This window comes from Manis javanica, chromosome 10, assembly GCF_040802235.1.
Source record: "Manis javanica isolate MJ-LG chromosome 10, MJ_LKY, whole genome shotgun sequence".
Taxonomy (NCBI): domain Eukaryota; kingdom Metazoa; phylum Chordata; class Mammalia; order Pholidota; family Manidae; genus Manis; species Manis javanica.
In genome coordinates, this window is record NC_133165.1 from 63,372,639 (window position 1) to 63,397,329 (window position 24,691).

The following is a 24,691-nucleotide window of genomic DNA, read 5'->3' on the forward strand; positions in this document are numbered from 1 at the left end:
AATAATACTCTACTCTTATAGGTAAAAAAAGCTCTTTGATTTGGAATTAATTTGTTATATAAACTGTGTTTGAAATCCACTTTTACATTTTGACATATAAGATGTCAACTCAGTTGATTAAAACAATGGCTTCCATTCTCTACTCTGAGGCACCCTAGAGCTCCATGAAGGTGCCTGGGGCAGTGAAAGACAGAGGTTGAAAGTATGCCTTGGGGGTTAGAGCTGCAGGGCTCTGCTGCCCAGTCCCAGATCAATGCATTTCCTACCTTAACTTTCTGTATATTGGGCTTTCATGTAAAGTTTCTTTGAAGAAGAGTTTCTACTGATAAAAATAAATGTTACTTTAAATTTAAGATGTGTATTCTCTTCAACTCAGAAATGTGCCTTTTAGAAAGTATCCTGCATATATACATGTTCAAAGATGTATATGTCAAGAATTCCTTTATCATTTCATAATAGCCATTAATGGGGAACAATCTAGTATTCTTCATAGTATACTATACTCTGAAGTTGTACCATACTATGAAAATATTATATACAGATGATAAAAATGTATGGAAACATCGTCAGGACAAGTTTTTTAAAAGCAGGTTTCAGTACAATGTGTATAGTATGGTCCAGTTAACATGAAACAAAGCTGTGTATTTGCCTATGTATTTACGCAAATTCTTAGAAAAAAAGGATTAGAAGGCTGTATATCAGCTGTTTCCAATGGTTATCTCTGTGAAGAGAATATGTAGAGTTGGTAGGCTGGTAAAGAAAGACTTTCACACTTCCATGTTTGGCCAAATATTTCTGAATTGTTTGAATGTTCTACAGTTAGATTTTATTCAAGCTAGCTTCTATACATTATTAAAGGAAATCTTTTTTATTGAGTTGAAAACCTTTGGGTTAGATCATGGTGCTAATGAGGCCATGAATATCTGCCTTTTCCTATGTAGACAAGTTAGTGTCACATACAGAAAATCGCTGTTTGTCTGATAAAAATTGCACCCACTAACCACAAACAGCTTTCACAAGCACATATGCCATTTGTCACGGGCAGATCAGGTGAGAGAGTATAACTGTTTTATTGTCCCCAGCTCCTAGCATGTGTCCTTTGGGCAGGTTTGTGGCTCTATCCTTTGTTAAGCCATACCATACAATCCATCCACTTACAGTATACAATTCATTGTTTTTCATATATTCACAGAGGTGTGAAACCATCACTACAGTCAATTTTAGAACCTTTTCATCACCCCAGAAAGAAAGCCCTTACCCATCAGCAGTCATTCCTCATTCCTCTACTCCATCCTCTGAACACCACCAATCTATTTCCTGTCTCTACAGATTTCCCTATTCTGGATGTTTCCTTTAAACGGAAACATACAGTACATGACTTAATGAGTCTGGTTTCTCTCAGTTAACCTAATGTTTTCAAAGGGCACCATGTCATGGCATGTGTCAACATGTCATTCCTTGTTACTTACTGAGTAGTATTCCATTAGAGGAATAGACCACATTTTGTTTATCCTTTCAGCAGTTGATGGACATTTGTGCTGTTTCCATTTCTGACTATTGTGAATAATTCTGCTACTCACATTCATGAATACATTTTTTTGTGGACCTATGTTGTCTTTTCTCTTAATATTTCTAGGAATGGAATTGCTGGGTCATATGGTAATTCTACCTTTCACATTTTGAGGAACTGCTACACTGTTTTCCAAAGAGGCTGTGTCATTTTACATTTCCACCAGCAGTGTGTGTGTGCCAATTTCTCCATATTCTTGCCCAAACTAGTTTTATCTGTCTTTTTGATCACAGTCATCCTAGTGGGGGTGAAGTAGTTTCCATATGTTCTTGTGTCTTTGAGAATGACTGCTTATATTAATTAGGCTTTTGCTACAACAACATAGTGTAATAAAAACAACCTCAACTTCAGTGGCTTCAACCACAAGCGTCTATTTCTCCCTCACTGCATGCTGACTGTGGCTCTCCTAGGCTTGCCTGGGTATTAGTTCTGATCCAATTCATGAGACTTTATCCTAAGACAGAGAATGCTGATCTCAAAGGGGACTTGAGAATCTCAAGCACCAAGGAGAGATATTCTGCAGCCTAAAAATGGCACATGTTATTTCTTCTCTCAAACCATAGTCTAAAAATTTCATGTTGCCCACTCCAGCTTCAGCAGAGCTGGGAAGTAAACTTGGCTTGCAGTGGCAAAAGACATGAGTATATCATTTAATTAAGTATGGAAATAAAGAGTTGGGAACAGTCCAATTTACCTGACCACTCAATTCTCTTATCTCCAGTTCTATCCTCTTTCCTGTTTGCTTACATAGCTTAGTCATTACACCTTTATGTTGCTGTCATTCAAAATTTTGTATGTCTCAAATCTAAGAAACCCTCTTCATTCTCCACATAACACCTCCTGCCAATGTTTCTGTCTGGGGAACAAAACCCAATTTGCAATTATTCGAAGCTCAAATGGTTAAGAATTAGAACAGCCTTCTTTCATCAATCTGTCTTCTCTTTTATGTCAAATACTGCTAGCTTCTACCCAGTATTACTTTTCCACTTCTTTCTTAAAAAACAACCTGATTTTATTCAGAGTGGTGATGTGCTTTTTCCCAGCCACCCTCATTTACAGCAGAGGTTGACTGTGTGACAATCTGATGTGGATTTCTGGTAACGTCTGATTTCTTTGTCATTTTCTTCTTGCTGTTGTCTGGGACATGGATATGAGACTACAGGTGGAGTGGCTACATCTCAGCCATTTGATGGTACAGATGAGAGCCACAGGCTAAGAATTGGGGTGCAGAATGGAAGAAGGAACATGGAGCACTGATAATATTATCACACCTGGCCTGCCCACTTCTGGAATTTTTTTACCTCACTCTCTTGTTGATAAAGTGTCAGTGTCTCTACATTAACTATCACATAATTTAGAAGTCTTAAAAAAGTTTATGGTATAGTAATTCAGATGTTCCAAAATCTCCTCTAAACTTTGAATCTTTCATCCCATGGTTATTTGCTGTTCTTTCAACCACCCACTCACCCAAGATCTAGTCTTTGTCCTTTTCTGCCCTGTTCTGTGCCCTACCCAGAGGTTGATGCCAGCAACCTAAGTCACCCAGGACCCAGGCCCCCTTGTTTGGTGGCTTCTGGCTGGGTTACAAGGGATACACTGGCATAAGAAAGCACAGCAGAAGGAGAAGTCGGGCCTCTCTTCCCACCTATTCCCAGCTTTGGTGCCTCTTCTCTGGCAGTGGTCACATGCTTCCCTGACCTCTGCTCCTATCAGGCAGCCCCTCCTCTGGGGCTCCAGCTGTCACTAGCGTCTTTAACACTACTTCTGTGGCTTATCCCTTCAGCCCTAGGGTGGTAATGGCTCACCAATATTGCTAATGTCTGGGTGCCTCAACATTTCTTGTTTCTTCCTATAACTGCCCAATTTCTAATATGGTCCTTCACAAGAACCATCTGCGGTGAATTGTTTCCAGCTGGCATCTGACTAAACGTCTCTTGGTATATGTGTTTCAGGTTTGCATTTCAGCAACTTTTCTCATAATCCTCCCTTTGTTTGAAATTCCTTTCTTCCCATCTCTGTGTCTAGCTATCTTTCAAGGCTGTCCAACACCACTGTTCACAAGAAGCTTCACTTGCTCCCCACAGCATGGAAATTTCTTCTTTCCTTGAACTCAGTACACATCGACAGTCATTCTCTTTTCCTGCTTTAAATTATTATGTACATGGTACTTTGGCCAGTTTGTAAATTCTTTGAAGTCTGAACTCACACCCAGGTCTGATTTGTTTTTGTTTTTCTCTCTTTCCTTTAGGTTCTTCCTGAACTTTGCCTCCCTCCCCAAAAGCAACTGAAACAAAGATTGGCACCAAACAGGTGTTCTATCATTCATTCATTCTTACTACATTTATTACTACTTATTACTGCTTCTTATTACTATTATAATAGGTACCAATTACAAATTTATTACAATGTACTCTTTACAAAAATTATGAAAATGATGACACAAACTAAAATTTCCCATTGGTCATAATGTGGCTGTTACATTTAAAATATACAATAATTACACAGCTATGATACATATATGATTGGGGTCTTTATTTTTATCTCAGTTTTCAGGGGATAAATCTGGTCTTCTCCCATTATTTTTCCTGGGTATCAAAGGAAGAAATCATGTGTGTGTAAACATTCATCTTAACTGAGGCTATTTAACATTATGAGTTGGAATTGGAGTTACAGGGTTGCTATGGTATGTTTTCTGACATATTTATATAACAATAACAATATTATACACAGCAGTAATGGTAGTATAATTCCATTCGGGTTCCCAGACTTGATTCCAATGTGTGTTAAGTATGTGGGAGTTGGGTCTTCCCACACGTAACACCAAGCAATTCTGGAACACCAGCTGGGTGCTGGAGAACTCAGTTCTGATGCTATCTGCCTGGAGAGAGCACCAGATTTCCCAGGTTCAGGGCTCCGTTCTACAAGATTGCCCTCCACCCCCAACTCCAGGTGCTGGTCGCAAGCCCCAGGCAGTTCCCTATGTTTCTGACCTACCAGCTATAGATCAGAGGTTCCAACAACCTCTTCTTAGGTTTGATTAATTTGCTAGAGTGGCTCACAGAACTCAGGAAAACACTTTTACCAGTTTAATAAAGGATACCACAAGGATATATGTTAACAGCCAGATGAAGAGATACACAGGGAGGGGTCCCAAATAAAGGAGCTTCTATCCTCGTGGAGCTTGGGGCCTGGCTCGGTGGCACGTGTAGGTGTTCTGGCTCCCCAAGCATAGATGCTCTTCCTGACTGAGAAGCAGGATCTGATGAAGCAGAGAGATGAATTCTTCTCAGGGTTTTTTGTGAGGGCGTCACTGCAGTCATGATTGACTAAATTATTGCCCATTGGCTGATTCAGCCTCCAGCCCCTGCCCTTGGGTGGGGGTCCAAAAGTTTCTCATTAACATGACAGAACACCCATTTCACCAGTGTTTTCAGAAACTGTGGATGAAGACCAAATATATCCGGGAAATATATATTTGGTCATCTGAATGACCAAATATGTATTTCTTATGACTCATTATATTGCAAGAGTTGTTTTCTAATTAGTCTTTTTAAGCTCTGTTTTGGGAGTTCTAGAGAGTCTTCCCAGGAACAGAGATAGACTGAGACGTCTTCAATAGGCTTTCACTTTAAAAAAAGTGCTCTGGTCTTCAAGAAGAGTGAAACAATTTCTCCAATTCACCCCTCACTGCAAACATTCCCTACAATATCCCTCTGTTTAATTGCTAAGTCTCTGCCTAAATATTTCCACTATCTGGGAATTCCCTTACTGTACAATAATATTATACAATATGTTTTTAAACAATCCTAAGTTCACAAAGTTTTATATTTGCTGAAACCTGACTACCCATCATTTTTCTGCCTGAAACATTAAAGAATATATCTAAATTTACTTGATATATTAAATGGCAGGACTTGAAAACAGTGATCATTCTCTCACAAGTTTCTCTTCATAACAACCCCACTTCCTTTAGACGGTCTTCCTATGTCATGTTTGGAAAACCCACTTTGGTCACATGTTATTTGTCAAAATTCTTAAAACACAATGCCTAGAAGTAAAAATAATTTTCCTGATTCTATATTACACATTAACAATGAGAAAATACATAGTCATATTATTACTGTCTCCATTCTGAGTATTTAAAAGCCAGTTACAGTGACTTGCAGTTTTTGGTCTGGCATGTAAGGAACTTAAACAATTTGCCAATCAGTCTGTCCTAACAGTAAAAAGCTGAACAACCTAAAAAAATAGTTCTTCTGAGATACATAAAAGAAGTGAGATTGCAGTGCAAATAAGCATCTCAAAAATTGAAGAGACCTGTGAACACAGAGAATCACAGCTTCGCAGAGCAGAAACCATGCAAAAGCAGTACCAGAGTAAGGAAAACTGAACTGTAATTGATGAATTGGTAATGCAGTAAGATAAGAAAAGGAAGTAAAAAGCATATAGAGGCGGAGCCAAAATGACTGCGTGAGTAGAGCAGCAGAAATCTCCTCCCAAAACCACATATATCTATGAAAATACAACAAAGACAACTCTTCCTAAAATAGAGACCAGAGGACATAGGACAACATCCAGACCACATCCACACCTGCAAGAACCCAAAGCCTGGCAAAGGGGGGTAAGATACAAGCCCCGGCCCAGCGGGACCCGAGCACCCCTTCCCCCAGCTACCGGTGGTAGAAGAGGAGTCAGCAGGGAGGGAGAGGGAGCCCAGGACTGCTGAACACCCAGCCCCAGCCATCCAGACCAGAGAGCAGACACACTGCATGCACGGGGTCCTGGATACTAGGGAAACAGGGTGGCAGGACCCGTGAGAGAGTGCCTGAGGCCGACGCTGGAGAACAAAGAAACGGGAGCGGCCATTTTATTTTTTTTTCCTCTTTTTTTTCTTTTTTTCTTTTTGGAAGTCTTAAAGGGACAGGGAACCCAATAGTAGGGAAACAAAGCAGCAAGACCGGTGAGCGTGTGCCTGAGACCAGCACCTGAGGACAAACAAACTCATGCATTTTTCTTTTCTTTTTCTTTTTTTTAAAATTATTAATTTAATTTTTTTGTTGCTGTTGTTGTTTTGGTTTGGAGAGTGCTTTTTGGAAGTCTTAAAGGGGGAGGACGGGACACTTAGTCCAGAGGCAGGGAATCTGGGGATCTCTGGGCACTCTAACCACCTAGGCAGCAGGGAGCACGGAGGCCCCTTACGGAAATAAATAGGCTCCCGGCAGCTCCCCCTCCAATAGGGCTCCACAATTTTGGAGCAGCAACCCGAGCCAGATCACGCCCACAGCAACAGCGGAGATGAACTCCATAGCAGCTGAGCAGGAAGCAGAAGCCCTGTCTGCGCACAGCTGCCCAGAACAAGCCACCAGAGGTTGCTCTTCTCCCAGGAGAGGAAGGCCACAAATCAACAAGAAGGAAAGCTCTTCCAGCCGTCACTCGTACCAGGACTGCAAACTATCTCTATCACCATGAAAAGGCAAAACTACAGGCAGACAAAGATCACAGAGACAACACCTGAGAAGGAAACAGACCTAACCAGTCTTCCTGACAAAGAATTCAAAATAAAAATCATGAACATGCTGACGGAGATGCAGAGAAAAATGCAAGAGCAATGGGATGAAGTCCAGAGGGAGATCACAGATGTCAGGAAGGAGATCACAGAAGTGAAACAAACCCTGGAAGGATTTATAAGCAGAATGGATAAGATGCAAGAGGCCATTGAAGGAATAGAAACCAGAGAACAGGAACGTATAGAAGCTGACAGAGAGAGAGACAAAAGGATTTCCAGGAATGAAACAATACTAAGAGAACTATGTGACTAATCCAAAAGGAACACTATCCATATTATAGGGGTACCAGAAGAAGAAGAGAGAGGAAAAGGGATAGAAAGTGTCTTTGAAGAAATAATTGCTGAAAACTTCCCCAAACTGGGGGAGGAAATAATCGAACAGACCACAGAAATACACAGAACCCCAAACAGAAAGGTTCCAAGGAGGACAACACCAAGACACATAGTAATTAAAATGGCAAGGATCAAGGACAAGGAAAGAGTTTTAAAGGCAGCTAGAGAGAAAAAGGTCACCTATAAAGGAAAACCCATCAGGCTTTCATGAGACTTCTCGACAGAAACCTTACCAGCCGGAAGAGAATGGCATGATATATTTAATAAAATGAAACAGAAGGGCCTTGAACCAAGGATACTGTATCCAGTACGACTATCATTTAAATATGATGGCGGGATTAAACAATTCCCAGACAAGCAAAAGCTGAGGGAATTTGCTTCCCACAAACCACCTCTACAGGGCATCTTACAGGGACTGCTCTAGATGGGAGCACTCCTACAAAGAGCGCAGAACAAAACACCCAACATATGAAGAATGGAGGAGGAGGAATAAGAAGGGAGAGAAGAAAAGAATCTCCAGACAGTGTATATAACAGCTCAATAAGTGAGCTAAGTTAGGCAGTAAGATATTAAAGAGGCTAACCTAGAACCTTTGGTAACCACAAATTTAAAGCCTGCAATGGCAATAAGTACATATCTTTCAATAGTCACCCTAAATGTAAATGGACATAATGCACCAATCAAAAGACACAGAGTAATAGAATGGATAAAAAAGCAAGACCCATCTATATGGTGCTTACAAGAAACTCACCTCAAACCCAAAGACATGCACAGACTAAAAGTCAAGGGATAGAAACACATATTTCAGGCAAACAACAGCGAGAAGAAAGCAGGGGTTGCAGTACTAATATCAGACAAAATAGACTTCAAAACAAAGAAAGTAACAAGAGATAAAGAAGGACACTACATAATGATAAAGGGCTCCATCCAACAAGAGGATATAACCATTCTAAATATATATGCACCCAACACAGGAGCACCAGCATTTGTGAAACAAATACTAACAGAACTAAAGAGGGAAATAGACTGCAATGCATTCATTTTAGGAGACTTCAACACACCACTCACCCCAAAGGATAGATCCACCGGGCAGAAAATAGGTAAGGACACAGAGGCACTGAACAACACACTAGAACAGATGGACCTAATAGACATCTATAGAACTCTACATCCAAAAGCAACAGCATATACATTCTTCTCAAGTGCACATGGAACATTCTCCAGAATAGACTACATACTAGCCCACAAAAAGAGCCTCAGTAAATTCCAAAATATTGAAATTCTACCAACCAATTTTTCAGACCACAAAGGTATAAAACTAGAAATAAATTCTACAAAGAAAAAAAAAGGCTCACAAACACATGGAGGCTGAACAACATGCTCCTAAATAACCAATGGATCAACGAACAAATCAAAATAGAGATCAAGGAATATATGGAAACAAAAGACAACAACAACACAAAGCCCCAACTTCTGGGGGACGCAGCAAAACCAGTCTTAAGAGGAAAGTATATAGCGATCCAGGCACACTTGAAGAAGGAAGAACAATCCCAAATGAATAGTCTAACATCACAATTATCAAAACTGGAAAAAGAAGAACAAATGAGGCCTAATGTCAGCAGAAGGAGGGACATAATAAAGATCAGAGAAGAAATAAACAAAATTGAGAAGAATAAACAATAGCAAAAATCAATGAAACCAAGAGCTGGTTCTTTGAGAAAAGAAATACAATAGATAAGCCTCTAGCCAAACTTATTAAGAGAAAAAGATAATCAACACAACAACAGAATCAGAAATAAGAACGGAAAAATCACGACAGACTCCACAGAAATACAAAGAATTATTAAAGACTACTATGAAAACCTATATGCCAACAGGCTGGAAAACCTAGAAGAAATGGACAACTTCCTAGAAAAATACAACCTCCCAAGACTGACCAAAGAAGAAACACAAAAGTTAAACAAACCAATTATGAGCAAAGAAATTGAAACGGTAATCAAAAAACTACCGAAGAACAAAACCCCCGGGCCAGACAGATTTACCTCAGCATTTTATCAGACACACAGAGAAGACATAACACCCATTCTCCTTAAAGTTTTCCGAAAAATAGAAGAGGAGGGAATACTCCCAAACTCATTCTATGAAGCCAACATCACCCTAATACCAAAACCAGGCAAAGACCCCACCAAAAAAGAAAATTACAGACCAATATCCCTGATGAATGTAGATGCAAAAATACTCAATAAAATATTAGCAAACAGAATTCAACAGCATATCAAAAGGATCATACACCACGACCAAGTGGGGTTTATCCCAGGGATGCAAGGATGGTACAACATTCGAAAATCCGTCAACATCATCCATCACATCAACAAAAAGAAAGACAAAAACCACATGACCGTCTCCATAGATGCTGAAAAAGCATTTGACAAAATTCAACATCCATTCATGATAAAAACTCTCAGCAAAATGGGAATAGAGGGTAAGTACCTCAACATAATAAAGGCCATATATGATAAACCCACAGCCAACATTATACTGAAGAGCAAGAAGCTGAAAGATTTTCCTCCGAGATCGGGAACTAGACAGGGATGCCCACTCTCTCCACTATTATTTAACATAGTACTAGAGGTCCTAGCCACAGCAATCAGACAAAACAAAGAAATACAAGGAATCCAGATTGGTAAAGAACAAGTTAAACTATAACTATTTGCAGATGATATGATATTGTACATAACAAACCCTAAGGACTCCACTCCAAAACTACTAGAACTGATATCGGAATACAGCAAAGTTGCAGGATACAAAATTAACACACAGAAATCTGTAGCTTTCCTATACACTAACAATGAACCAATAGAAAGAGAAATCAGGAATACAATTCCATTCATAATTACACCAAAAAGAATAAAATACCTAGGAATAAACCTAACCAAATAAGTAAAAGACCTATACCCTGAAAACTACAAGTCACTCTTAAGAGAAATTAAAGGGGACACTAACAAATGGAAACTCATCCCATGCTCATGGCTAGGAAGAATTAATATCATCAAAATGGCCATCCTGCCCAAAGCTATATACAGATTTGATGCAATCCCTATCAAATTACCAGCAACATTCTTCAATGAACTGGAACAAATAATTCAAAAATTCATATGGAAACACCAAAGACCCCGAATAGCCAAAGCAATCCTGAGAAAGAAGAATAAAGTAGGGGGGATTTCATGCCCCAACTTCAAGCTCTACTACAAAGCCATAGTAATCAAGACAATTTGGTACTGGCACAAGAACAGAGCCACAGACCAGTGGAACAGATTAGAGACTCCAGACATTAACCCAAACATGTATCGTCAATTAATATTTGATAAAGTAGCCATGGACATACAATGGCAAAATGACAGTCTCTTCAACAGATGGTGCTGGCAAAACTGGACAGCTACATGTAGGAGAATGAAACTGGACCATTGTCTAACCCCATACACAAAAGTAAATTCAAAATGGATCAAAGACCTGAATGTAAGTCATGAAACCATTAAACTCTTGGAAAAAACCTTTTAGACATAAACATGAGACATAAACATGAGAGACATCTTCTTGAACATATCTTCCCGGGCAAGGAAAACAACAGCAAAAATGAACAAGTGGGACTATATTAAGCTGAAAAGCTTCTGTACAGCAAAAGACACCATCAATAGAACAAAAAGGAACCCTACATATGGGAGAATATATTTGTAAATGACAGATCTGATAAAGGCTTGACGTCCAAAATATATAAAGAGCTCACACGCCTCAACAAACAAAAAACATATAATCCAATTAAAAAATGGGCAGAGGAACTGAACAGACAGTTCTCCAAAGAAGAAATTCAGATGGCCAACAGACACATGAAAAGATGCTCCACATCACTAATTATCAGAGAAATGCAAATTAAAACTACAATGAGATATCACCTCACACCAGTAAGGATGGCTGCCATCCAAAAGACAAACAACAAGAAATGTTGGCGAGGCTGTGGAGAAAAGGGAACCCTCCTACACTGCTGGTGGGAATGTAAATTAGTTCAACCACTGTGGAAAGCAGTATGGAGGTTCATCAAAATGCTCAAAACAGATCTACCATTTGACCCAGGAATTTCACTCCTAGGAATTTACCCTAAGAATGCAGCAATCACGTTTGAGAAAGACAGATGCACCCCTATGTTTATCGCAGCACTATTTACAATAGCCAAGAATTGGAAGCAACCTAAATGTCCATCAGTAGATGAATGGATAAAGAAGATGTGGTACATATACACAATGGAATACTACTCAGCCATAAGAGGGCAAATCCTACCATTTGCAGCAACATGGATGGAGCTGGAGGGTATTATGCTCAGTGAAATAAGCCAAGCGGAGAAAGAGAAATACCAAATGATTTCACTCATCTGAGGAGTATAGGAACAAAGGAAAAACTGAAGGAACAAAACAGCAGCGGAATTACAGAACCCAAAAATGGACTAACAGGTACCAAAGGGAAAGGAACTGGGGAGGATGGGTGGGCAGGGAGGGATGGGGGGAAGGAGAAGGGGGGTATTAAGATTAGCATGCATGGGGGGGAGGGAGAAAGGGGAGGGTGGGCTACACAACACAGAGCGGACAAGTAATGACTCTACAACATTTTGCTAAGCTGATGGACAGTAACCGTAATGTGGTTGTTAGGGGGGACCTGATATAGGGGAGAGCATAGTAAACATAGTATTCTTCATGTAAGTGTAGATTAAAAATTAAAAAAAAAAAAAAAGAAAGAAAGAAAGAAAAGGGGGATTACTCCTTGACAGGATAAAACTATTGGTAAATCAAAGATCAACGCATGCTTTAAATATCCTTAATGTTGATCACTTAAAGGGTGTCAGATGATCAGCTATGGAGGTACTATTTTCTGATAATATTCCTTTCTCTTAAAAAAAAAAAAAAAAAAAAAAGCAGTTACTGTGTGCTGACCTCCAATGAGTTCTGCACAGTGGTATAGAGGGCATGTCAAAGTGTGGGCAAAGGGTCTGTTTGTTTCTATGCAGAAGATCAAGGCCTAGCTTGGATACCCAGAAAATGAACTAAGATACGATATGAAGAGGAGCTTCTGGCATCAGCACTCTCTGGAGGACTTGTGCCGGGGCATGATCATCAAAAAGCCTCCACAGGTATCCGGACGATGCTGCGGTTGTGGCTGCATCCAGCCCACCGTCTCCTGGACTTGCCACAGGAATGAGGAGGGAGATGTCTAGGCTGGCATGTGCATACAGTGAGACAACGAATTTGACCGGATCTGTACTGTTGGAACTCAACCAGGAGTTGGGAGGGGTGCAAGTTGTAGCACTCCAAAATCTCATGACTATAGACTATCTATGGTTAAAAGAACATATGGGATGTGAACAGATCCCAGAAATAGGCTGCTTTAATTTGTCTGATGGTTCAAGTACAGTTGGACAATATCCATCATATCATAGATAAATTTTCACAAATGCCTAGGGTGCCTAAATGGTTTTCTTGGCTTCACTGGAGATGGATGGTAATTATAGATTTGCTTTGTTTATGTCACCATATTCCTATTATGTTAATATGTGTGTGCAAATTAGTTAGTAGTTTAAAACCTATACATACTTAAGGTACTATACAAGAAGATATGTCAAAGAAATAATCAATCCTCCCATGTTTCCTTCATATGCTACATCTATAGCTTTTCTTCTTCCTTCCTAATTACAACCCTTAAATAGAATTCGTGCCTCATATCGAATTTATCGAGTATCATAATTCCTCCAGGTGGTAAAGATACCTCGAGACAAGTGCTGGGCATAGAAGCTACAGGGCATAAATCTGCAAAGAAGTAAAAAGCTAACCTTTGCAAACAATATGGCTTCTCTCTCACTTACCAACTTTACATCTCCCTGTATGGCCCCGGAAGATGACTGGTTAGCCAGAGACGGGTAAGATTCCTCAAGGGAGGAACAACCTAAGACAGGCACAGTCACAGGGGGGCCATCAGGTGAGAAATTTGGGATCAACAGTGGTGAGGCTTAGAACCTCACCCCCCCTGTTTTGAGAGAAATCTTCTGCATCTGTGTATGTTTTAATGCCCTTGTCTAGCTTGGATTAACACATAGTCTACAGGCACACACCTGATCATCTACATTTGCTCTCTTACAACACTAAACTATGTCTTCTACCTTCATCTTGCATCTACCTACCACTTCAGCATTTTATTAAAAATAAAAATAATAATAATAATAAAGGAAGAAATGTGGGATCCACATATAAATTAAGTATAAAAATCAAACGAATATTCATATTTGACCTGATTGTTTATAGTTCATAATGCGTGATCAAAACCGAAAGTTTCTATGATGACTGCCCTTGTACTGTTCACCATGTAACAACTTATTCACTATGTAAGAATTTGTTCACCATGTACGAACTTGTTCGTTATGCTTCAGAAGATTGGAGACTGACGAGAATTAGGCTTGGGGTGGATTAATGATTGTGCATTGAGCATTGACTCCCCTATATAGAATTTTATTGTTGTTAACAACCATTTGATCAATAAATATGAGAGATGCCCTCTCAAAAAAAAAAATAAAATAAAATAAAAAAATAAATCAAAAGCTAAAAAAAAAAAAAAGCATATAGAATGGGAAGGAAAAAAGTAAAACCATCTTCGTTCACACATGACATTATTGTGTAGAAAATCCAAAACAAAAAATCTAACAGCAAGTAATTAGAACAGTTTTGCAGATACAAGGTTAATACATAAAAGCCAATAACATTGCTGTATACCAGTAATGAACAAGTGGAACTTGAAATTAAAACCACTTTACCATTCATATTAGCACACCCCAAAATAAAATACTTTGGTATAAATCTAACAAAATATGTACAAGACCTGCATGAGAAAAACTACAAAACTCTGATGAAAGAAATCAAAGAACTAAATAAATGGAGAGATAGTCCATGCTCATGAACAAGAAGACTCAATATAGTTGAGATGTCAGTTCTTCCTAACTTTATCTATAGATTCAACATAATCCCTATCAAAATCCCAGCATATTATCTCATGGATATCAACAAGCTAATTCTAAATTTTATATGGAGGGGCAAAAGACCCAGAACACTCAACTCAGTATTGAAGGAGAAGTACACAGTGAGAGAGAAATTACACTACTTGACTTCAAGATTTATTATGAAGCTACAGTAATAAAGACAGTGTTCACAAAAGAACAGAGACATAGATCAATGGAATGGAGAAGAAAACACAGAAATAGACCCACACAAATATAGTCAACTGAACTTTGACAAAGGAGCAAGGAAAATACAATGGATTTAAATGAAATTAAAATACCATTTTAATAAATGGTACTGGAACAACTGGACATCCACACGCAAATGGAGAAGGCTCTCAGTTGAATCAGTACTCTTTAAAGTGCTTTCCTAGAAGTACTTCCAAAAGACTTCTGTTTATATTTCATTAAGTAGCCCAATCTAGAAGGGAGTCCGGGAAATGTAGTTTTATAGTTGGGTATATCGCTCAACACTGTAGGTATTCTTTTACTAAATTAGAAGGGAAGGATGGATATTTGATGGGAGCCTAGTAATATCTGCTTCTTAGTCATATATGCAATCCTAGGAATTGTTTTTAAGGCACTTTTCTCACCTATATTGTTATGGCTTATTTTCCCCCTTTTTCAAAACTAATTACATACTTCATATTCATCTTCTTAAATTGTATAATGGCTTGTCGAGATCTTTTTGAACCTTAATTTGATCATTCATTGAGTTAGCTAACCCTTCTACCTTTAGGATATTTGAAAATTTGAAAACTTATGCCAGGATGCTGATAAAAGAGACCACCTTTGAAGATGATGTCAGCACCAAAGAATGCATAACTTCCTAGCCATATTTCTTCATCTTTTCACAAGGCTGTCATAAAAATTTTTATCAAATGCTTTCTTAATTCCAGGTGTTCACATGTGTGTGTGTGTGTGTGTGTGTACTGTAGAATACAATGAAGTCATTAGAAGTGGTACTGTAGAAGAAAATTCATTGACATGAAAAACAATCGTGATGTATTTACATAAAAATAGATTATGGAACAGAATGTGCAGCATGAACCTATATTAGTTCATCTAAAGTATAGATGGATCAAAATGTTACAGCATCATCTATGAATGATGGAAAAAAACTGGGGAACTTTGTTTTTCTGCCACTTGCTTTTTCTACAATGCACTTTCCATTTCTTCCACTTTTGCATTTATTTGTGATGAGAAAAAAGGATAATAAAAGTAGCTCATCAAAAAAAGAAATAGATTCTTCTAGAAGCATTGTACAGAATGAGCCCAGAGAGAAAGACACTGGAGTTATCTAAATGAAGAGAGCTCCAAATTAAGAATGAAAGTGAGGGTATAGAGAGTAGACAGATTCAAGAACTACTTAGAAGACAGAACTGGAGGGACCTGGTACCATCTGATGTAGAAAGAGAAGGAAGATTTAGAGTGATTCCCAGCTAAGAGTGATTTCTAGCTAAACAAATCGCCCATTTGAAGTACCTATCTTCCCCTCTTTCCCTCTCTTCCTCTTTCTCTCTCCCCATCACTCTACCTCTGTCTCATTCTGTATCCCTATTGCTGTGACCTGGAATTCCTGCAGCCAGCATCCTAGACAGACATAGGGAGAGGTCATGCATTCAGATAATTCCAGGCCCCCCCACGCACTGCTTCTAAACAACCCCAAACTGATGTGAAGTAGATCAGATTATTATTAATTGGGTTGAGGTAAAGAAAAAGAAAAACAAGCTTTAGAGAAAAAAGATAGACCAATATCTATGGTTATATAACAAACCACTCCAAAATTTAGTGGCTTAAGATCAAAAACAACATTTATTTTATTCATAAATTTGCAACTGGGGCAGGACTCAGCAGTTGTCTCTCTCCTCTCCTATCTACTTTCCATCAGTTTGAGATTGTTTAGAGACAGGGGGTAGAGGGCCTGGAATTATCTGAAATGTATGACCTCTCCCTATGTCTCTCCAGTATGGTGGCTTCAGGAATTCCAAGTTACAGAAACAGAGATAGAGATAGAGATAGATGGGGAGAGTGAGAGAGAGAGAGAGAGAGAGAGAGAGAGAGAGAGACAGAGAGAGACAGAGACAGAGACAGAGAGAGAGACAGAGACAGAGACAGAGACAGAGAGATAGAGAGACAGAGGCAGAGAGACAGAAAGATGGAAAACTATGCAAGATGGTATGTTTCCATGCTTGGTAGGTATTATACAACCACTTGGAACACTTACCAGCAAACGCTATGAGTAATTCTGTTTTGGAGGCAGTTCATGGGATGGAGCATCAAGTTCATCTGATGAGATCCCTCTTGTATCAATTTTCTATTGCTAAAAAACAAATTACCACAGACTCCATGATTTAAAACACCATTAAAATAGCCATTTATTAATTCATAATTTTCTAGGTCAGAAGTTGGTATAGCATGGCTGGGTTCTCTGCTGGGGGTGTCACAAGGCTGAAATCAAGGGGTTAGCCAGACTGAATTCCCATCTGGAGCCTCTGGGGCAGATTCCACTTCCAAACTCATCCTCATTGGCAAAATTCAGTTCCTTGTAACTCTACAAAGGAGGTCCCTGTCTCCTTGCTGGCTGTTGGCCAGAGGCTGCCCTCAGCTCCTAAAGGCTGCTCACCTTTCTTGCCATGTGTCCTCTTCTTTCAAACCAGTAATGGCAGGTCAAATCTTTCTTGAGCTCCAAATCTCTAAATTGCTTCCTTAAAATCAGCTACAGAAAACTCTGCTTTAAAACACACAGATGATTACATCAGACTCACCTGAATAATTTTTTTATCTTAGGGTCAACTGTACCATCTAACAGAATCTAACCAAGGGAGTAAAATCCAGCACGTAAAGTCCCAGAGATTATACGAGGCATGTACACCAGGGGGCCAGGAAATTTTAGGGGCCATTTTTGCATTCTGCCTACCACACCTCCCATTCCTTAATCTGACTGAAAAGATCATGTCCCTCCAGCTATCCAAAGCTTCTTGATGGTATTTCCTGACTAAGATAGTTTGGAGATGACAATATAATGTCAACAGATGAGAGATCAAAATTAAACCATTTTACTTCTGTTCTGCTTTTATGACTTTTGTCAAAAAAGTGCTCTGTGAATCCCAGAACATTTTGGGTAGTCAGTATTTGTTAAATGAATTGCAGATTGGATAGAGGAGAACAAATATTTGTAAGGGTAAATGAGAGGCTTAACATAAAGGTAAACAGATTTTAAATGAGCACCTAGCTGTTTCAAAAGAGATTCTCTCCAGTTCTGGATGAATTACATTCCTGAGACATGAGTATAATGGGTGAGATTACTACAAAACCACTTCAGTTTATGTTTGTTGAATGAAAGAGTAAACAAATTCATTTTGTTTAGTGATCTCAGTCTACTGAACTAGAAAGCCTCCACAACCCCTCCACCTCCACCAAAATGTTAACTTGGCAGCATATATTCTGTCTTGGTGATACTGTAGGAAAACTCTTAGAGATGATCTCTTCTACATTTCATTAAATACTAAGTATAATTCAAAAGACAATCTCTAAAATTGTAAGTTTGAGCAGGGCAAATGAATTCATTTCAAAACACTAGAAATATATTTTAGAAATATGTGTTTACTTTGTATTATACTAAACATTTATATACTATACATATTTATGTATATGCATATATGTGTGTGTGTATATATGTTCTGTTCAATTCTGTTCATTCTGCTCAATAAATATTAGTTATAATTTTTTTCTGTGACCCTATATACTCATTTCTAAAATGATATTATAATAAATCTCCATTTAATTACATATGAAATTAATCCATTTATAATTCAGTTATGAGAAAAGTCATCAATTGTCCTTTAATTTATGAATATTTTAAAGTAAAAATATGTGATAAAGTGCAAGGTAAGAACCTCAACCTCTTCATGACTGATGCTTCTTCCTTTAGTCAAAAGAATTTTTTAAAGATATTTAAATATATGCAATGCTTTTTTCATCCCATAGTATATTTGTAAAATAGTAACTCATTCAGAGCAATTTTGTTATAGCAACCAATTAGTAAGTACCAAAAGTCTATTATGAACTGAACACTACTTACACATAACTGCTGCAAAAAAGAGGTGTTAGAAATGCTACTGGTCTCCATGGAATCTACATACAATTTACATGTAAAAAGCATATGATTAGTGAACAAGAAATTATATGTTTTTAAGTCTGTTAGAACTGAAAGAACCCTTCAAGATTATAGTAATCTTTAATTTTAGAAATGAGGATACTGGGATCCAGAGAGGAGAAATGATTTTCCAAAGGCCACAAGGCTGGATTAATGAAGTTGTAGAGGAACCCAGGTCTTATAACTAAGTCAGAGGCATTTAAACATGTCCCACTGAAACCTACAGCAAGAAATAGATTTTCCATACATATATTCACAGATCTATGGTGCCACTGATTTTAAAACACATCAGTATTATACATATCACGAAAATAGCAATGATACTGCCTAGGATGTGATAACACAGTGTTAAAACATCCTAAACTCTAAACCTAAACTCTAAAATACATACCAATTTCCAAAACATTAAAAGCTGGGAAAAAGAAGCATCTGAATATAATTCTTATACACATTTATTATAACTAGAACTTTTACATGTGATATTCTTTTGCAACATTCTATTTTTTAAAATGATGTTATGGATCCACTGAATTAATTTTACCATCTACTAATGAGCTGACCTGATCCAAACACTAACTCATGTATCACAGATAATTAGAAATCTTGTTAACATATACAACCAAGCTGCTAATTATTCAGTTTGATAGGTGCAGAAGAAGAAAAGAAATAGTTTCATGTGGACAGAAACCACCTGGCAAGTTTTCAAATTATAAGTAAGAATTTAGCCTTGAATGGAGGGGTAAAATATGATGAGATAAAGAAAAGGAAATAAACAATTGAGCAACTTAAACTGGAAAGAAAAAACCCACTAATGTAAACATAAAACAAATTTCAAAAAATTCTTCAAATAAAATAGAGCCATTTAACTTAATGAAAAGAATGTATGACACTATTTTTTAAGGTCTCAAGTAATTTCAAAAATGAAAACAAATTTTAATGTCTTTCCTACACAAAATATACAAAAACCTGAAAAAAAAGTGTAATTTCCAGGAATGAAAATACATAAAACTGATTTAGATAAAATTGGATGCAATATTTGTTTCATATCCTTGCTATAAATTCAAAAGAGGTCAAACAGTCTGATAGCAAAATGCCAGTGGCCTGAAAACAAGTGGCTGGCTATTTTCCCACCCCAATTTTTCTGTGCTTTGCTTAGAGTCAAAGACTAATGCAAAAATGACACTTTGGAATCCCTTCCTTGCCGACCTTTTGCAATGAAAAAAACAGAACAAAACAAAATCCAAGAATATATGTACCCAGTATAAAACTGGCTAGCTGAAATCTTCCATGATTTCTTCTACATTCTTCCTCAGAATTTTATCTCTAGTCCTTGCAAGAGCAAGCAAACAAAAACAAACCCAGAAGCCTATTTTGTATGTGTGTGTAAAATGTGCACACCACAGTGCGAATGTGATCACATTAAAAAATGTGCAAACCTGGCAGTTAGGAAATGTCACTGCAATCGTGAGTACGTGAAATTTCAATCCCTTTGATGAAGATACCATCTTTCAGCCAAGCGGTGGCAGAAACCTTTGGTTCCTGTTAACCCCTCCCTCCCCAGTCAGCTGCTGGGCTCCATTCGGTGGGATGGGGTCTCTCCTCCTCAATCACAGCTAAGCGTTCCCAGGCCCAAGAGAAACCCTGGGTTTGTGCAGGGAACCCAACGTGCAGCTAAAAGTCCCAGCTCCGCCAAGAGCAGCTGGAAATGGATTTAAAATGGCAACGCGGACCAATCAGCGCCGCCGCTCAGCCTCAGACATTTACACGCGCCTCCTCCGCAGGCTCCGCGAAACCTGGCTGTGCCTAACTCCCTGCCTAGGGCTGCAAAGTAGGCGTTTTTATTCCACGGTGGTCTGCGTTTTAGGAAAAAATTCTTCCTCGAGTGAAAGTTTTTATTTTGGAATTAGTCCAGGATAATTTGGGGTGTGATGTGTGAAAATCTGAACCGAAATTTTTCAGTTTTTGTTATTCGAGGATGAAAAGAAGTACATTTTTAAACGTACTCCACCTTTTTAAAACGGACTGTGGTCATTAAGGCGTTCACGTAACTCAGAAATAGTCTAAGCAATAAAATTAAGATTTGGCAGAAAGGGAGTTCCTAGGGAGAAGGTTAAATCGAGGTAAACTTAAGGGAGAGTCGGATAGTTGGCACAATTGTGGGGGTGGGAAGCTAGGAGGTCCTCGCGTGGGGCAACCCCTCCACCCAGCGAGCGTTGGAACCCGGGCGCCTAGCGCCAGATCTGGGAAGCATTCGCCTGGCCTCTAGACTTCCCCCGGAGAAAAAAGTTAAGCCATGAGGCTGGCGCGCTCCATGTGCGTGTGTGCATATTGCCGGCACGTGGTGTGCCTGCGTCTGCAAATGTGCGTGTATATCTGCGTGCGTGTGTGCACGTGTGTCTGCATGCACTTGTGTGTGTGTGTACCTGCGTGCACGTGTGTGTGTCACTGTACCACCTAACAGAATGGTGTGTGGGTGGTGCGCTGGGTTGTGCGATCTGTGATGAAGGCATTCGGAGGCAGACTAGGGCGGCCGGTGCCGGCGCGCTCTCCTCTCCAGAGCCTTCCCACTCACAGGGAACTAGACGTCTGCCGCGCGTGCAGCTAGACGCTTCCCTCAGTGCTGGCTCCGCATCGTGGGGATGCAGGTAAAGGCCAAGCCCCCAAACGCGGCTCTGGGACAGGCACATTCCCGCGCCTTCCAAGGACAACCGCCCAGGGGCGACCTCGCGAGGCGGGCGGGGCGAGGCCGGCAGCGAGGCGGCCCGGGATCCCCGGCCTGTCCCTTTAACCCCACCGCCGGGCGGGAGCACGTGAGCGGAGCTTCGGGTGGCACCCGGGCGCCGCCGCCGCCGAGGCAGTTGTATTTCGAACGCTGCCTCTGGCCCACGGCCAGGCGCCTTGGCTCGGCGGTCGGCCTGGCCTCCCTCCTCATACTTTTCCTCTGCGCAGCCCCCTCCTCTTTATCCGCCCACGATTAGAGGTGGGCACTCCCCCCACCGCCCCCTTCCCAAGCACGCGCACATACACACACACACACACACACACACACACACACACACACACACACACACACACACACACACACACACACACACACACACACACACTCATCCCCCTTGAATCCCGGAGCAGGAACTCAGAAAACTCCAGCCCGGGCAGCGCGCGCTTGGTGCAGGACGCAGGAGTGAGCAGCCCGTCCCCCTCCGACTCTGCGGGGGCCGCCGCCGCCTGCTCCCGCCGCCCGTGGAGGCGCGGGGCCACCCCCTGCTCCGTCCCTAGCCTGCGCGCAGTGCCCGGCCGGATCCCGGCACCATCTCCCCATCCTCCCTTAGCTTTCCCCGACTGCCCAGGGCGCTCTGTGGTTTTTTCTCTCTCTCTTTCTTTTGCTTGCTCTGCGAGCTCGGAGCGGGGGGCAAGAGGAGGCGGAATTCTTTCCCCGCTTAACATTTCGAGGGACACAATTCCCTCCAAATCTCTTCCCTTTCCAAGCCGCTTCCGAAGTGCTCCCGGGGACCGCAACTCCTGATCCCGAACCGAGGCGGGAGCCTCCAACTTCCAGCCCTCTTCTTCTCCGTCGCTTTCCTCTCGCTACCTCCACCGCCACCGCCACCTCCGGCACCCACCCACCGCTGCCGCCGCCACCAGCAGCGCCTCCTTCTCTCCTCCTCCTCCTCCCCTCTTCTCTCTTTTTGGCAGCCGCTGGACGTCCGGTGTTGATGGTGGCAGCGGCGGCAGCCTAAGCAGCGCAGCCCTCGCAGCACGCCGGCTCTCGCTCGCCCTGCCCAGTTCTCCAGCCCCCATCACCCACGCCGAAAGGTGCTGGGCAGATTTGGGGCGGCTGAGGCGAAGCGGCTGCAGAGGCGGTAGCAGCGGCGGCGGCGGGAGGCAGGATGAGCGCACGCGGTGAAGGCGCCGGGCAGCCGTCCACTTCAGCCCAGGGACAACCTGCCGCCCCGGCGCCTCAGAAGAGAGGACGCGGCCGACCCAGGAAGCAGCAGCAAGTCAGTACGCGGGCGGGCTGGGGGCAGCAGCCCACCTTCGCTCTCTCCGCCCGGGCTCCGCGACGCGCGGCCACCCGCGCGCGGGAGCCAGTGGCTGCGCCGCCGCACGCCGCCCGCGGGCCGTGGGGGCGGGCCGCGGGGTCCCCGGCGTGAGCGTGCTGCTGAGCCCCGGGGCGGGCGCCGAGGTGGGGAGCTGCGGCAGTGCCTGGGTGGAGGCGGGAGGTGGGGTCGGGCGCAGCGCGTCCTCGGACTTTCGCTATTGTGCACGGCCCCGAGTGGCGCGGTGTCTCCTGGTGGCGAAGCGGCCGGGGTCTGACAAACCAGGGCTCGCCAGGAGCTTTCCGAGCAGCTTTACAATTGCCCCGGGGGAAGGAGGTGCTGGGACGAGAAGCAAGGGTGGTTTGGCGGGTCAGGGCTGGAGGGGCTGAAATCCTGGGCCCAAATGCTCTTTCTCCCGCCAACCGGGGCTGCTCGCGGGCCCAGTACTGGCGCGCCGAAGCCGCCCCCTTGGCGGCCTCCCCAAGCCCTCGGTGGCCGGAGACTCGCGCCCTCCCGACAAAGAACTCATGGGCCCTCCCTGTCCTCTTAGGGCTCTTTAAATTCGGCGCAGCCGCCTCCAAGATATCCCGGGGAAGGGACTGCAGGAAAGCCTGGTTCTCTACCGGACGGGATTAACTTGTTTGGCCAGGGCGCAGTGGAAAGTAGCGTCCGAGCGGGTGCACGGTAGCTAGGGTCACTTCCTCGCCCGGCGCCCTGTCCCCCTTTTACTCCTGGATCCCGCGCCTCAGAGCTGCAGACATTAAGTGCTTCTCCGGGACTAGTGGCTGGGGGTTGGGAGGGGACGATCGAGGGGCGCCCGGGACCCCGCGGAGTGAAGGGTTTTGTCTGCGGATGCAACCAATTAAGCGTGCAGCCGGCGCTTACAGAGCTGCGCGCAGCGCCCAGGGCGGGGGGTTTTGTTCGCTGCAATTTCCAAGCCTCGGCGGGCAAGGCTGCAGCGGGACATGTCTATTGAGAACATTTTAACTTCGCTTCCGCGGGCTTTAAAACTTCTCCTTCGTTCCTTAGCCGTAAAGCGCTTCCTTCATGCCAAATAGGCCGACTAGAAAATAGTCCTACAGTCCCAAAGCTGTGCGAGAGCAAGGTGGGGAAGTCGAACAATGTTTGCCTGCCAGTGCGTTATAGAAAACCGAAGAGGGTTGTACCTTTTTGAAATCATCAAAGGAAACAAGCCAATGTAGAGGCCCCTAAGTTTTCCCGCTCTGCCCAAGCAATACTTTATACCGCGTTAGGATCCAGTTTTACACCTCCCAGGAAGTCTCTGCCCTTCCCCCCGCCCTTGTTTCCCACCCGCCACCCAGCACTCTCTAACTCTACTAATTGCCCCCACCTCCAAAAAATCCAGAAGACATTGCAGTGGGATCTGGAGGTGACTGGAGGTTTTACCTTCTAGTTGAGACAGAGTTCACAAAGAAAGAAAAATGCGCCTCCGATGTGTTTGCCCCGGATGTGCCCACTGGCGCTAGTGGTCCCCCAGAAGCTTACCCAGATTTCTCTAAATAGGATGCGAATTTTCATTGAAGACTTTCCTGCGTTTTAACTTGTGTCATTTAATCACTGAATCTGAATGAAATGTAAATTGATGATTCACGAGATAAATATTTAGGATCTGGAATATTAATCATTGTATTCTCTTGACCACTTGAGTATTTACTATTTGGCATAGAAACCATTTAAGGTTTTTGCTAAATCTATTGATAGTTCCAATTTTTCCTTCCCAGACATTTCCATTCCTCCTCGCTTTCCGTACTCTGAGTTTTCTCCCTTCCACCCTCGTAAGTTTTTCTGAAAAGACTGTGTTGGAGAAAAATGTTTATTTTTATCAAAGGATATTTAAAAATTTAGGCTGGAGACCATGGCTTCTCCAAAAGGAAGTGGAGAATTGAAGCAATTATCTAGATAATTCAAGCAAAAC

The 24,691-nt window shown here is 41.9% G+C and overlaps 1 protein-coding gene and 1 long non-coding RNA gene across 5 annotated transcripts in view; one reads left to right on the forward strand and one right to left on the reverse strand.

Annotated features, from left to right (window-relative positions):
* Window positions 1-1,783: 1,783 nt before the first annotated feature.
* LOC118970316 (uncharacterized) overlaps window positions 1,784-24,691 on the reverse strand; it is a 73,000-nt gene continuing 50,092 nt past the window's right edge. For 2 of the 3 annotated variants that reach the window (XR_005058235.2, XR_012122334.1), the window contains 3 exons: window positions 17,183-17,287; window positions 16,784-16,879; window positions 1,784-4,829 (listed from right to left, as the gene is read on the reverse strand). This is a non-coding gene — a long non-coding RNA (uncharacterized lncRNA). Of the gene's footprint in view, window positions 4,830-16,783; window positions 16,880-17,182; window positions 17,291-24,691 lie in introns of all 3 variants that reach the window. The other variant, XR_012122333.1, reaches the window with a different exon arrangement.
* HMGA2 (high mobility group AT-hook 2) overlaps window positions 21,827-24,691 on the forward strand; it is a 150,051-nt gene continuing 147,186 nt past the window's right edge. For both annotated transcript variants that reach the window (XM_073215575.1, XM_073215574.1), the window contains exon 1: window positions 21,827-22,716. In XM_073215575.1, coding sequence (XP_073071676.1) covers window positions 22,606-22,716 — 111 coding nt within the window. In that variant the 5' untranslated portion in view covers window positions 21,827-22,605. The remainder of the gene's footprint in view (window positions 22,717-24,691) is intronic.